This window comes from Pelobates fuscus, chromosome 12 (genome assembly GCF_036172605.1).
Source record: "Pelobates fuscus isolate aPelFus1 chromosome 12, aPelFus1.pri, whole genome shotgun sequence".
NCBI lineage: Eukaryota > Metazoa > Chordata > Amphibia > Anura > Pelobatidae > Pelobates > Pelobates fuscus.
Genome location: NC_086328.1, coordinates 44,730,493 through 44,745,006, shown reverse-complemented (window position 1 = coordinate 44,745,006; position 14,514 = coordinate 44,730,493). Strand labels below are relative to the sequence as shown.

Here is a 14,514-nt window from a genome sequence, read left to right as displayed (position 1 = left end):
TGGGTTAGTGCTATTGATATCATCAAAGCAGTATTTGTGATAGTTGTATTGTTAGAAATATGTAAATGTCACTCTGATGCTCCAATTTCTATATGTTAAAAATTAATGTATTTCTATTTTATTGAGTTAAAAACCTTTGAGACCAGAAATAAAACCAAGAATTTGTGTAAATCTTTAGGATAAATTGGTGGAGTTGTACTTGTTAACAACAGGAGGCATCAACATAAACTGACAATTATATAAAAAGAAAATATCATAATAATGTATATTTGTACTAAAAAATATGGAACAACTGACTGCTGGATATAAATATATAATGAAAGTAGTAGTACTAGTGGTAGTAGTAGATAAACGAACATTATGACCTTGTTAATGTATGAAAATCACTGTCATGGGCACAATGGTTAGCAGCGTCTTGAGCCCCAGTCCGTATTTCATATACATATAGAATTCGGATTGAAACCCATAACAACTTTCTGTGGACTTGATAAGCACTGCTCTACAGGCAACAGAGGTTCATCCTTTGAGACTTGTGTAAGGGAGGCTTCATTTAGAGCAGGGTTAGTCAACCTTCATCGCTCCAGGTGTTGGGAACTACATTTCCTTAATGCTCTTACAGCTGTAATGCTAGCAAAGCATCAAGGGAGATATAGTCCACAACATCTAAAGTGTCAAAGATTGCATACCATTAATTAAGATTTTATTCCATAAAGATAATGTATTATGTAACCTCATCTATTCTGGTGTAGTCAGTTTGTAGATAACTTTAAATCTGTTATGTTCTTCTTCTGTAGTTTCCTGTTAATTGCATAGTCTCTCTTCACTTTTCAGAAAAAAATCTTGCACAGTTAATTAGGTTTTGAATAAAGTATATTAGACCATTATAAATGTGGTTGTGTTACAGTTCCTTTAAGTGCCTTGGTATAAAATATTTCCTCTTGTGTATTATTTCCAGATATGGATATGTCTGCGCTACCAAAATTATGAAATTGCGAAAAATTCTGGAAAAAGTAGAGGCTGCGTCAGGATTCACTTCAGAGGAAAAAGGTTTACTTTATCTGTGTACATGATTTCATTTGTGGCAATCCTACTTTGTGAATATTTGTTTAGAATTAAAATCAATCATCAATTTTATATAGATCATCAAAGCCATTGCTGGGATTGAAAGTACCAATCACAGTTAAAGTGAACCTGTTTTGAATAATTTGAAGTTACCTTAAATTGATCCCATAAACCTTGAATAAACCAAATATCACAGAAATGCATGGTGTGTTCAGTGTAAAATGTGAAGATTTACTCAGTTTCAGTGCTGCCATCTTCATGGTTCGTGGGTGTTACTCTTTTATGTAACACCCACTTCTGAACCATCCTCCTCTCCACCTTTGTTCTTTTGTGATTTGCCCTGCTTGGGACACATCTCCAAACAGGGCAAATCTCTTCAAAGAAATTGGCACACTGGCTTCGTTGCCAGCATGCCAGGATTGGAACAGAGTGACGTTGCATAACTCTGTTCCTATACTCTCTAGCCAGTGCTAGAAGTGCCGGCTATGGAGTTTCCATAGTAACCATAGTGCATGCGCTGTGGTTGCTGTGGGAGGTCTTTTCTGCAGTCCGAAGCATTGAATGACAGCTGTTAGAAAAACCTATTTTAAATAGATTTTTTTTCCTAATCTATACATTTGCTAGCAACACTGCTTGTGCAATGTATAGATAAAATATTATGCTCAATCGAATGAGTATACATTGTTTGGGGTGTAACAGGTGCCCTTTAAACTATGGGTCAAACTGCTGGTCTTCCTAAGGAATGACTAGACAGATTATCTGGATCATAGAGTGAAACAGACTTTTGTATTTGTTAATGTTCAATATGTCAACCTCTCAATTGGTACTTTATTTCTGTTTATCATAGTTTCATTTACTTCTTAAAACATGACTTGGTTAACTTTTCATAATGAGGGCTTCATAGAGCACGATTACCACTGTTGATGAGATTCTGCATAGAATCATATAATTGAATATTGATTTTGAAGGGTACCAATCTCATGTCATGTGATATCAAGTGCATTTTTTTTGGCAAAAGAATCATTGACCTTCAATGTGAAATAATGCTGACTATCAAAAAAAAAAAATTTCAGAGCTATGAAATTTTTTGAGGGACCAATTTTAATAACTCAAAAGTGTTTTGAATTGGGTAGCTCTTTATTGAACAGATAATGAACTCTCCAAATGCACAATCTAAAATTATATAAAAAAATGATTAGAGGAGATAACTGCTTTATTTTTATAGTGATTTTTGTCGGGGTCCTGTGCTTTTGAGAATGGTCAACTATGTATGTATTTTTTTTTTTTTTTTAACCTTTTCTATTTTTTATAAAGAACCAATAAAGGCCTCTTTATGTCAAATAAGTGGCCTGGGTGTAGTGGTCTTTTCAATATGACCATTCAAGCTACAACATTGCTCTTTTGCAGAAACTGCAAAGATTACATGCAAGGGTTAAAATCACCTCCAGTGAATGTTACACTGACGGCCACTAGAGGACATTCCGCTGCACTGACCCACTGATTCGGTCACGTGACGTGGAAGCCCCCATAATGAAGTTTTTATTCAATGCTGTCCTATGGGAAGCTTGAAGGCACGTGGCAGTACTGCACATGCACATCAGGTCCCCAATGAGGGGCATTGGATTGGACCACTCCACCGTGGAGGTCATGTCTCCTCTGTGAGATCATAGGAGGCAGAGAGGTAAGTAGCGCTGAGGTAGCCTTGACAATAGAAAAAGGTAATTAAAACTTTTATTGTGCACATTTGTATGGGACTCACGAGGAGAGGTTGGGGGTGGCACCTATATAACTGGGGACAGAGAAGAAAGATTTGTATTCCTAATGCTTTATGGTTCTTTTAAATATTACTTTTTACCAGTACTTTTCTTTCCCGGTTTTCTTTTGCGTTTTTTTTTTTTTTATTTTGCTTACTTACCGGTAAGTGGTGTAATTTTGAAAGAAGTGAGGTTTACCGTTTTTTTTTTTTCTCCTCTTAAACAGACCCAGAAGAATTTCTGAACATATTATTCCATCACATATTACGAGTGGATCCTCTGTTAAAAATAAGGTATAATTTTCATTCAGAATGGACTGTTTCGGCATGACACTTATTCTAGAATAAACCTTTTTCTAGTGAATGATTGTAGCTTGGCGCGGATCACAGGCTCATCGGTGGGGTCCATTGCGTCCGCCACGCAGAGGTGTCTATTACTCTAGGGAACCTTTGCGTGGTGTCACCATGGACATGGAAACTTAATGCATCCTTACTACGGGACCCAGAGATCACAGAGCAGATCCGTGCTGAGATATTAGAGTTCTATACCACAAACGACACCCCTGAACATACCATATGGGCGTCCCACAAGACAGTAATGAGGGGATCTCTCATTCGACTAGGAAGAAGAAAATGAATTCCTAAATGCTAGAAAGCCTACTGACAGAACTTAAAACACTAGAACAAAAGCATCAAACGCAGGGAGAGACTTTTAGACGACAGGAAGCAGTGAGACACTCCATAAGAGCGCTACTTTTAGATAACACAGCTAAGCCCATGACTTGGTCCAAACGAACATTCTTTGAAAAGGCAAATAAAATGGACACCCTACTAGCTAGGACCCTGAAGCCCCGACAGAGGCGCTCCCATATCACCGCTATACGACATGCAGACGGAATCATTAAAACCACACCGAAAGATATAGCTTCGGTCTTTACTGACTTTTACAAATCACTTTACAATCACTCTCCAAACTCGGAGAACCAAGTGCGCAGATTCTTGAGTGACTTGGGACTCCCCAAATTACCACAAGAAGCAATAGCTAAAGTAGCTTCCGAAATTTTAGACTATGAGATAGACCTGGCCATTACCGGACTGAAATGGAATAAGGCTCCCCGACTGGATGGGTTCAAGTGGACCTACTATAAAACCTTCCGAGAGGAACAAACTTTCTTTGTTAAAGTTATTTACTGAACTTAGAGAGGGGGGTACACCGGACCACAACATGTCCTTAGCTACCATAGTATTATTACCAAAGCCAGACAAAGACCTGCTACTTCCCCAAAACTACAGACCTATATCACTCATAAACCACGATATAAAGATCCTTGCAAAGATTCAGGCGGGCAGACTCAACCCATTTTTAACAGTCCTGATCGACGCTGATCAAGTTGGCTTCCTACCAGGCAGGTAGTTGTTTGAAAATACCCGTAGAATCATAGATCTTATATGGAAACAGGTGGCCACACATTTGCCTACATTGGTCGTTTCTATTGATGCTGAAAAGGCCTCTGATAGTGTCAAGTGGCCATACCTGTTTACCTTATTGACACATCTAGGGTTCCCAGAGAAATATGTCACACTAATAAAGGCCATGTATAGTAATGTACAGGCACAAGTATAGATCTCGGGGGCCCCCTTTTGCCCTTTCTGACTTTATAACAGCACAAGACAGGGATGTCCCCCCTATTATTCGTAAGCTCATTAGAACCCCTTCTACAGGCGCTGAGACGACATCCAAACATACACGGGGTCCCTCTAGGACAGGGGTAGGCAACCTTCGGCTCTACAGATGTTTTGGACTACATCTCCCATAATGCTTTTACAGCCATATTGCTGGCAAAGCATCAAGGGAGATGTAGTCCACAACATCTGTAGAGCCGAAGGTTGCCTACCCCTGCTCTAGGAGATAGGGAATTTCTAGTGTCTGCATACGTGGATGATGTGCTCTTGACTCTCACGAGCCTGGTGGAATATATAGCTGCTTTACGGGTGAGCCTACAGGATTATGGGGCATCTAAGGGGAAATGCTTACATATGTGGTGGGAACGCCCACTTATAATAAGATTCTGGAAACTGATTAAGAATTTGTTAAATCAGGTGTTCTCTAGGGCCCTGCAACTGGATCTACTAAATAGATCCATAGACGGCTGGACCAGAAGTGAACAAAAGCTTATACATAAAATCACCCTGGCTGCACAAAGGGTGGTAGCATACTCTTGGCTGAAACAGGGGAGCCCGAATTTTGCGGGAGTGATAACCAGAATAAAAGAGAGTCACCTAATGGATGATCTGACAGCTAGAGTGAGGAGAACCACTAAAGCATTTAAAAAAATTTGGGAACCATGGGAGAACAGTCCTTTGGGAACTCAATGAGGACAGGTTGGATGGGCTGCTTGAGTACACTTGTGGCTCTTATACACTTCTGAAGCCGACCCCGATACCTACCTCTCCCCATGGACACTCGGTCCTCCACTCTGGCCCCCCCCCCCCCCTGTCCATTGTATACACCTGGCAAGGCTTAACAAGCTCTGTCTCCCCACTCCTCCCTCCCCCCTTTTATTTCTACTTTTTTATACTTTCTCTGTCCTATCTTACTATCTCCCTTTATCTTAAGGGAATAAATATTATAAAAACCATGACTACCAATTTGCAAACTTTAAGTGTAATTGCAACATATAGATGGTCACTGTCCTCATACCTAGCGAATAACTCTGAATACAAGAATATCTATCTGATAATAAGTGGAATGTATGGTGTTGTACCATCACTGTTTCGGAGTGCAGTGTATATTAAACGGTTTCTAAAGCAAGCAGTATGTTGCAGAATGGCAATAAAGAATCCTAGTTTTCATATGGTTATTTACTTACACATGAATTGTTTGAAAGGCACCACAGAATCCCGAATTTTAGCATAAAATGGCCAAAACGGAAAAAAATCTCCAAGCTAACTATATTTCTAACCATACTATTTTGGCTTTAAATTTGTAGTTCTTTGGTAAATTCCTGACAGTGCTTCATCGCACTTTATCAATAATGCCAGATTTACTCTTTAACTAGGATTGTATGCAGAAATGGCATTATGGAGTAAAAAGAGCCTTTGGACTCTCCAGTACTCCGTTTTCCTTCTGTACTGCTGCCATTGTCTGACCATAGTAATGCCATTTTCAAATACTACTGGTTTTGGTAATATAGTAATAAAATGTGTAAAGTGTATAGTTTTGTGGGCCTCCAGAGACCCATCTGTGTCCTGGCCTACGGTGCATAATTACAAATTTATGTTTATCTTTAAGAATTATTTAATTTCTCTGTGATTCATAATGTGTTACCTTTTAGATCAGCTGGCCAGAAAGTGCAAGATTGCTATTTCTATCAGATCTTCATGGATAAAAATGAAAATGTTGGGGTCCCGACCATCCAGCAACTCCTCGAGTGGTCATTTATCAACAGTAGCTTAAAGTTTGCTGAGGTTTGTTAATAAAACTATATATTTTCTTTTTTTTTTTTTTTCATTCTTTATTTATTCATCTTGACAAGGATAGTTAAATAACATAGGCAACACGGCTTATGCAAAAGCCTAAAAAATTGCGATATATTGAAACACTGTATAACATTTGACAACTCCTAACATTTGCAGCTTAACAGTAGTGGTGGGCTTGTCTAGTTACCCGTCAAAGTTTTTTTTTTTTTTTTATTTATAAATCTTAATAGAAGATATAATATTAGAGTATATGCTAAACTGTATTAAGCCACTCGTCCTGTGTAATCGTCTCTTTGACAACCTTCGCCATAGGTACAGTATGGTAGGGGTGCCTTATGTAACTAGGTTGTTCCCGTGGTTACCCCCTTAAAACTATATATTTCTGAAGGTGAAATTAGTGAAAAACAAAAGATAAACTGTTTAATTATGCCTGTGACACAAATGCTTAAAGCAGCTTCATCATCCTAAGGTGGCATGACCACTTGATGTGTGGTGGCCCAAGAGAGCTGCTAATTGGGGATGTACTCCCCTTAAGCTCTCCGCAGGTCCCACCCTACTTTATTATGTGTCTTTTGACTGCATTGGTATTTCAATGAAGTTGAAATTAGTATTTAAAGATGTTATCTTTATTAGATAATCAAAAGTGACAGAACTGACTTAAACTGTCATGCACTATAAATTAAACTTAATCTATCACTGCTTGTATATAGTTAGAAAACATACATTTCCATTTTACACTCTCCAGTGAGTTTAATCTGCCTAGAGCAATGTGTGATCTTTTCTTGTGAACTCTGTGCTAATACATCCTTAAGATCCAGTTAAATTTGCAATATCCTCAGGCAGCCACTTAGTAGTATGCAGAAGCGTGCCATTTGACAGCTTTGTCCTAAAGTCAGTCGTTAATTATCCCTAACAAGCAAATCTGGATGTTTTCCAGACTTCCCCTGTGTGTTCTTGGTATAACAGCTCAGTGCTGGGTCCATGCCATTGCTTTGTTCTCGGAACTGGGAAAAGTTGTGCTTAATTCTGCCCATAATCATTCTTTATTTTTTTTATTAACTCCTTGGTGGCAGTACACATTACTCTTTAGTTGCCACCAGAAAATGTACAGGGCACACCCACCATTTAAATGTCCCTTCAAATATGGTCTGCAACACCCAGTACCCTGCATTATAGGTATTGCAGGCCTGTCTGAAGCAATGGTGAATGCACTCCTTATCTTCTGGGTGCTATTCATAAGCCCTGAACTATATGTTCATAGCACAAAGTGATGTCATTTACCGTTGAGGACCAGAACTAGAGCAGGTGTGGGAGCACGTCTTTGTCATAATTTAATTTTGCTTGCCAATGCCAACAAGAAGTACGCACAATATTGAAAGGGTAAAAAAAATGTAAAGCTTTAAAGTGTCCGTGCCTTTATTGGAGAGATTAAATGAACTCCAGTTGTATGCAAGAATGGAGTTAATAGTAACAGTGCAGGCTGCGTATTAAGTAAAAGTTCTATAAAGTGCATCGTTCATGAGATTGATGTTGTAATAAAGAAGTTGAAAAATGTAACTAAAACCAGGGATATGGTGTTTTTAACAATTCTTATCTGATATGGAGCTGGTCAGCCATCTCTTTGCATTCAGAGCTTTTGTTATTGATGCACAAACTCACTGGTAGTAAAAATGGAGCTACTGAGTTGATCTACAGTCATCATTGGTAAGATGTAAAAGAAAATAGGTGGTAAATCCTGTATTTGTTTATGTTCCTGGTAAAAAGCAAGTTTATTTTCATTTGAAATAATGTATTTTGTTTTGGTAAATCAAATTATGTCAATTAATGTGCAAGGTCTTTATCTAATTTTGTCCCTCAGGCTCCATCTTGTTTAATAATCCAGATGCCTCGATTTGGGAAAGACTTCAAAATGTTTAACAAGATATTTCCTTCTTTGGATCTGAACATTACAGATTTGCTTGAAGACAGTAAGTATAGCGTCCATACAGATGCTTTTTGTACTCTATTTGTTCTTTCTCTTTCTTTCTCTTTCTCTCTCTCTTTCTTTCTCTCTTTCTTTCTCTTTCTCTCTCTCTTTCTTTCTTTCTCTCTCTCTCTCTCTCTCTTTCTCTCTCTCTTTCTCTCTCTCTCTCTCTCTCTCTCTCTCTCTCTCTCTCTCTCTCTCTCTCTCTCTCTCTCTCTCTCTCTCTCTTTCTCTCTCTCTCTCTCTCTTTCTCTCTCTCTCTTTCTCTCTCTCTCTCTCTCTCTCTCTCTCTCTCTCTTTCTCTCTCTCTCTCGCTTTCTCTTTCTCTCTCGCTTTCTTTTTCTCTCTCTCGCTTTCTCTTTCTCTCTCTCGCTTTCTCTTTCTCTCTCTCGCTTTCTCTTTCTCTCTCTCGCTTTCTCTTTCTCTCTCTCGCTTTCTCTTTCTCTCTCTCGCTTTCTCTTTCTCTCTCTCGCTTTCTTTTTCTCTCTCTCGCTTTCTTTTTCTCTCTCTCGCTTTCTTTTTCTCTCTCTCACTTTCTTTTTCTCTCTCTCGCTTTCTTTTTCTCTCTCGCTTTCTTTTTCTCTCTCGCTTTCTTTTTCTCTCTCGCTTTCTCTTTCTCTCTCTCGCTTTCTTTTTCTCTCTCTCGCTTTCTTTTTCTCTCTCGCTTTCTTTTTCTCTCTCGCTTTCTTTTTCTCTCTCTCGCTTTCTTTTTCTCTCTCGCTTTCTTTTTCTCTCTCTCGCTTTCTTTTTCTCTCTCTCTCTTTCTTTTTCTCTCTCTCTCTTTCTTTCTTTCTTTCTTTCTTTTTCTCTCTCTCTCTTTCTTTCTTTCTTTCTTTCTTTCTTTCTTTTTCTCTCTTTCTTTCTTTCTTTCTTTCTTTTTCTCTCTCTCTCTTTCTTTCTTTCTTTCTTTCTTTATTTTTCTTTCTTTCTTTCTTTCTTTCTTTTTCTCTCTCTCTCTTTCTTTCTTTCTTTCTTTCTTTCTTTTTCTCTCTCTCTTTCTTTCTTTCTTTCTTTCTTTCTTTCTTTTTCTCTCTCTCTCTTTCTTTCTTTCTTTCTTTCTTTTTCTCTCTCTCTCTTTCTTTCTTTCTTTTTCTCTTTCTTTCTCTCCATGAGCCATGGGGTTTGCCAATCATGGAGAGAACATACTATTGCTGTATGGCTCATAAGAGACATTTGCTTAGGCATTTTATGGTTGTGGCAAAATACCATAGCCATTAAATGGCCATTGCATTGCACAGTAGTTGAGAGCTGGTCCCTACCAGCATGGTGTGTCCTGATTATTTAGGTTTTGGCAACTCTATGCCGCGCTGCATTCATTAATCCACAGGGTCATTCTGTTTGGATTAGGATTCTTAAAGGGACATGCATAACCTGACAGTAATTTTTAAAACCAGCAAGCAAACACTTTTTAAACAAACCACAATAAAGTAAGAAAGGTATGTAATAAACATGTATAAACTTACTATAAACTTGGTAAGATTTCATTATTGGGTATGCCTCTAAGCTAGTGTAGTTTATTCAGCCCCCATTACATACCATCTCAGACCAGTCCACTAATAACAGAAACAGGACATCATTGTGCAGCAGCACGACAAGAAAAACCTGTACCGGAGCCTCCTCTACATGATCACGCTGATCAGACTCGCTCTCTTCTCCCCCTGCCAAGATGTTGCAAAGTGAAGAGATCTTCCAACTGCACATGTGTAAACCTATCCGGCATGCCCAATTCACTTTTCCAGCATTCCTAGGAATAGGACACTTGTTAGATCACTGTCCCTTCTGCAGTGAGTGTGGAAAATATAAGAAAGCAGGTAAACACGAAAATAAAATGATTAACCTGCTATTTTGCAGCTTGCAAAGTGAAAGCTAAAGCCTTTGAATGAGACCATTGTCTCAGAGGGATGCATGTCCCTTTAAAGAACAGACCGTTAGGATATCATGACTATTATTGATCTAGATGGGGTTAATATGATTCCTGGCAACACCCTTGATCTCTAATTTCGGTATTACTACCTTAACACACAGCTGCATCATTGAGGCAAAAGGGAACACAGCGGCATAATTGAGTTTATGGAGCAAAATTATTATCAGTAAACTAAATACGATGGGGGTGGGGGGAGACTTCTAACTGTAACCTAATCTGTACGTTGCATCTGGCAGGCACCTGTAGTGGCCCTTTAAAAAATTGTCACTTTCTGATAACTTTCAGTTTTATAGTATGCAGAAAACTTAACTATCAAAGGATTTTAGTAAGATTTATAATGCACCATAGACATGTAGATCAGGTAGATGTTGTTGAAGTGACTGAAATTGCATTTGGAAGAGCATTCAAGGTATGGAAATGTGTTAATGACCTATTCTATGAATTCAGCATATGATGTGCAGTTTTGGGGAACTTTAAAGATGTTAATGAGAAGAAAACATGAGGCAACAAAGTAAGAAAAGCATAAAGAAGCACATTTTTTTTTGTGCTAAGTAGACGTGAGACACTTTATCTTTGGACAATTCCAAGTCTGGTATCTGCATTTAGAATTTACATGGAAGGCACATTCTTTGTGTGGACCATGTTACTGTATGCTGCCAATAAACAAGGGTCATTTGTTGCCTTGAGATATTATAAATGAAGAAATGTTAAATGCCGTAGGTCAGAGGTGCCCAAAACTTAGATCCCCAGATGTTGCAGAACTACAACTCCCATGATGCTTTGCAGGCCTTTGGAATGACAAATAATTATCAAAGCTGAAGTTTTAAAACATCTGGGGATCTACTTTTTTGGTCACCCCTGCTGTAGGTATTTCTCTGCTAAAAATGCAGGGAGTAGGCAAAATACTGATAAAACTTTTATTTGATGGGTAAAGAGGTCAAAATAATATGTATTGCAATTAACCACTTATGTGATTTAAATTAATTTAGGACCTATGGCATTTGACATTTCAAATCAGATTTTCCTAACCCTGACCGTGAAATGTTTAACTTGCATACCTTTGCAAATATGATTTGTTAGAATGTTTGTTACATTTGCTTTAATCATAACCCTTTCCTATTCTTGTATTTTTCCAGCTCCCCGGCAGTGCCGGATCTGTGGAGGACTAGCAATGTATGAATGCAGAGAATGCTACGATGACAGTGATATTTCTGCAGGAAAAATCAAACAGTTTTGTAAAACTTGTAACACGCAGGTATGTGATGTGTACATTGGAGGAATGTCCAGTATAACTAAAAATCATTAACTAAAGAGCTGCTAAACTGTAAAAATAAAAAGGTGTATATGGTATAATGGTGTAAAAATTCTAGTAACTTGATCTAATTAAAGAGGAACTGTTGCTTCTTTGAAATTGTTGCTTCTGTTCCTCATTCCTTCACCCTTGTAAATGTTATTGAAGTGTTTACTACGGTGACGAGTTTATAGAATTAAAGTATAGAACACTATAATAGCACTTTGTATGGACACTTTCATCATCCTTTGCATCTGTAAACACTAGGCGCAGTTGGTTCCATCCAAAGTGCTGTATGTGCTCATGCGCCTTAACAGTTGCACACATGGCACCAATGGGGTTAAACAAACTTTGTTTGTGTGGCCTTGCTTATTTTTAACCCCTTAAGGACACATGACGGAAATATTTCGTCATGATTCCATTTTATTCCAGAAGTTGTGTCCTAAAGGGTTAAACTGTAACATTATGTAGTGTTCATTTAAGATGCATTGATATTAAATTATAAAATTGGCTTGGGTCATAACTAGCTCTCGTGCAACAATCTCAGGTGGACTGGCTCATTCAGCATGTGCTTAGTACTAGACTCGCTGTCAATTAAATGAAATGGGAATATCTTCACTTATTTTGTTAATGTTCTTGCTGAAATCCACTTTATCTTGCCAGACTGCTTTTTCATATAATATAAAATAATAATCTAACCTGATGAAAGCCCTCTATGGGACTGAAACACCGACCCTATATATGTATGAATAAATGAGTTTTTATGAGACACACAGTATGAAGTGCCATAGGAAAAGAAAAGGATTTCTCTTAAAAAGAATATGCTGTGATACGTATTATTATGCATTCAATTTGTACTGTCCAATCTTATAACATTATATTTGGATAGTCACACAATCTACCAATTGTGTTTAATTTAATTCTGTATTTTTTTCCCCTCTCAATCAATAACTATAAATGGGAAAGTGGCATTTTTGGCAGAGAAGAAAGCTGGGATGGGGATTTGTTTCATTATTAAAGAATTTCATGAGTCATATTACTATTCTATCCTCGCATTGACTAATAAATATAGTTGTTAATAAGAAGAGTGCTTTTGTAGAGGGGTTGTAGATTTGTTGCTATTTCCTTTAGTTCTTCACTGCTTCACCATTGCTATTGTTTTGCTTTCACCACACACCCACAACTTGACTATAAATACTTTATATCTCTCTCTTTTCCGTGCACATCCATCTCTTTTTTTTTTTTTTTTTTCACATTTATTTATTTATCATAAATAAAGCCAAAGCCATTTAAACATGAGGTTCTCATAAAATATGTAAACGATAAGGATGGTAAATACTTGGATATTTAACTCTATCACAGTGCCTTACTCATCCATTTTATTTTCTCCCTGTTTAGGTACACCTTCACCCGAAGAGGCAGCATCATAAGTTCAACCCGGTTTCCCTTCCCAAAGAACTTCCGGATTGGGACTGGAGGCATGGTTGCATACCTTACCAAAAGATGGACTTGTTTGCCGTCCTCTGTATTGAAACTAGTCATTATGTGGCATTTGTCAAGTATGGCCGGGACGATTCTTCTTGGGTTTTCTTTGATAGCATGGCAGACCGGGATGGTACGTATTGAGTTCATGAGTTTTTCCTGTTTGTGTCTATCTAGGTGTGTGTGTGTACATATAATTTGACAAGAGGTAGAGACTACAAAAAAAACCACAAGGAAGGCATTCTGTAACAGTTGCATTGTAAATCCATGAACGGTAATTTCCTGACTAATAATAGCCGTGTATACTAATGGATTAGCTTTTCTGCTTACAGTCAATAGGACAGGAAATAGACCTATCTTTTAAAGTTATCCTAGTCATGTGATTACTAGGCCTTTTTTTCCTGTCCTGCTGTCCTGCTTACAATCAGAAGGCCTTTATGTGCACGTTTCCTTGTGATTTGCCTGGTACTTAAGTTTGATTTGGATTTCTGATCGATTATCTGTCTCTCTGCATCCACTGATGTCAACTCTACTCTTTTCTTTTTGTCTACAGGTGGCCAGAACGGGTTTAACATTCCACAAGTTACCCCGTGTCCTGAGGTTGGGGAATATCTTAGAATGTCCCTGGAGGAACTTCATGCCTTAGACTCTCGGAACATTCAGGGCTGTGCTCGAAGGCTTTTGTGTGATGCATACATGTGCATGTACCAGAGTCCCACAATGAGCTTATACAAGTGAACATTTTTCACACAATAAAATGGTTATTTCACAACTACTATCAGTGTGGCAGACTGAACCTATCCATTTCACACTCTAAAATTGTTCTGTTATCTCTACATCTGTTTGCTGCCAGTCTTCTGTGACAAAAAAAATAAAATAACAAACTTCACATAATTCAGTTGAAAAATAAGTCAATTCCAGAAGGAAAGAAATATGTTGTTTTTACTTTTCTTTTTCTTTTTTTTATTTTTGTTTTTGTTGTTTGTTTTATACTTCACAGAATGTATCAAAACAGGATAGAATAACAACTAAAGCTTTAAGTTATCTACAATATCATATTTTTTTCTTGTTGACAAAGTATTAAACTGCAAAAATGTAAATTGAACTTTTTTATGTATTGTGTCTTTTCTTGCAAATTGTGTTTCCTTTCCTCCAGAGCTTGCAATCATAATTTGAAAATTAATGATATTGGGCATTTATTAATCTCCAGCCTTAAAATGGAGTGAAATAACATTGTTTACAACTATTACGTATAATGCTAACTTGAGTGCTGGTTTTGTTTGTTTTTTAATCTTTGTTTGCCATTAGTGAATTTCATGCATATCGTCCAAAAAGACTGGCCAAGGTTTGCATTTGATTTGCACTTTTGTAGGTAGTTGACATCCCCTTGCATTTGCCTACTTTGTTTTTTGTTTGGTTTTGTTTAAATCAGAGAGTCTATTGGGGGGAAAAAAGTATTTAATAAAATTTTTATGCATAACACTTTGTATTTCCTGAATTTAGTGGTCTTCTTGAGCTAATGTGTTAACTGCCCAGTATTTGTGGACCACTCAAAAATG

General features: G+C 37.6%; 1 protein-coding gene across 3 annotated transcripts in view; it reads left to right on the top strand.

The window, feature by feature from the left end:
• The window catches only part of CYLD (CYLD lysine 63 deubiquitinase), a 69,739-nt gene extending 55,833 nt beyond the window's left edge, over nucleotides 1–13,906 (top strand). For 2 of the 3 annotated variants that reach the window (XM_063437990.1, XM_063437989.1), the window contains 7 exons: nucleotides 956–1,047; nucleotides 3,043–3,109; nucleotides 6,151–6,283; nucleotides 8,154–8,262; nucleotides 11,319–11,437; nucleotides 12,872–13,088; nucleotides 13,509–13,906. In XM_063437990.1, the coding sequence (XP_063294060.1) occupies nucleotides 956–1,047; nucleotides 3,043–3,109; nucleotides 6,151–6,283; nucleotides 8,154–8,262; nucleotides 11,319–11,437; nucleotides 12,872–13,088; nucleotides 13,509–13,693 (922 nt within the window). In that variant the 3' untranslated portion in view covers nucleotides 13,694–13,906. The remainder of the gene's footprint in view (nucleotides 1–955; nucleotides 1,048–3,042; nucleotides 3,110–6,150; nucleotides 6,284–8,153; nucleotides 8,263–11,318; nucleotides 11,438–12,871; nucleotides 13,089–13,508) is intronic. The other variant, XM_063437988.1, reaches the window with a different exon arrangement.
• Nucleotides 13,907–14,514: the final 608 nt, after the last annotated feature.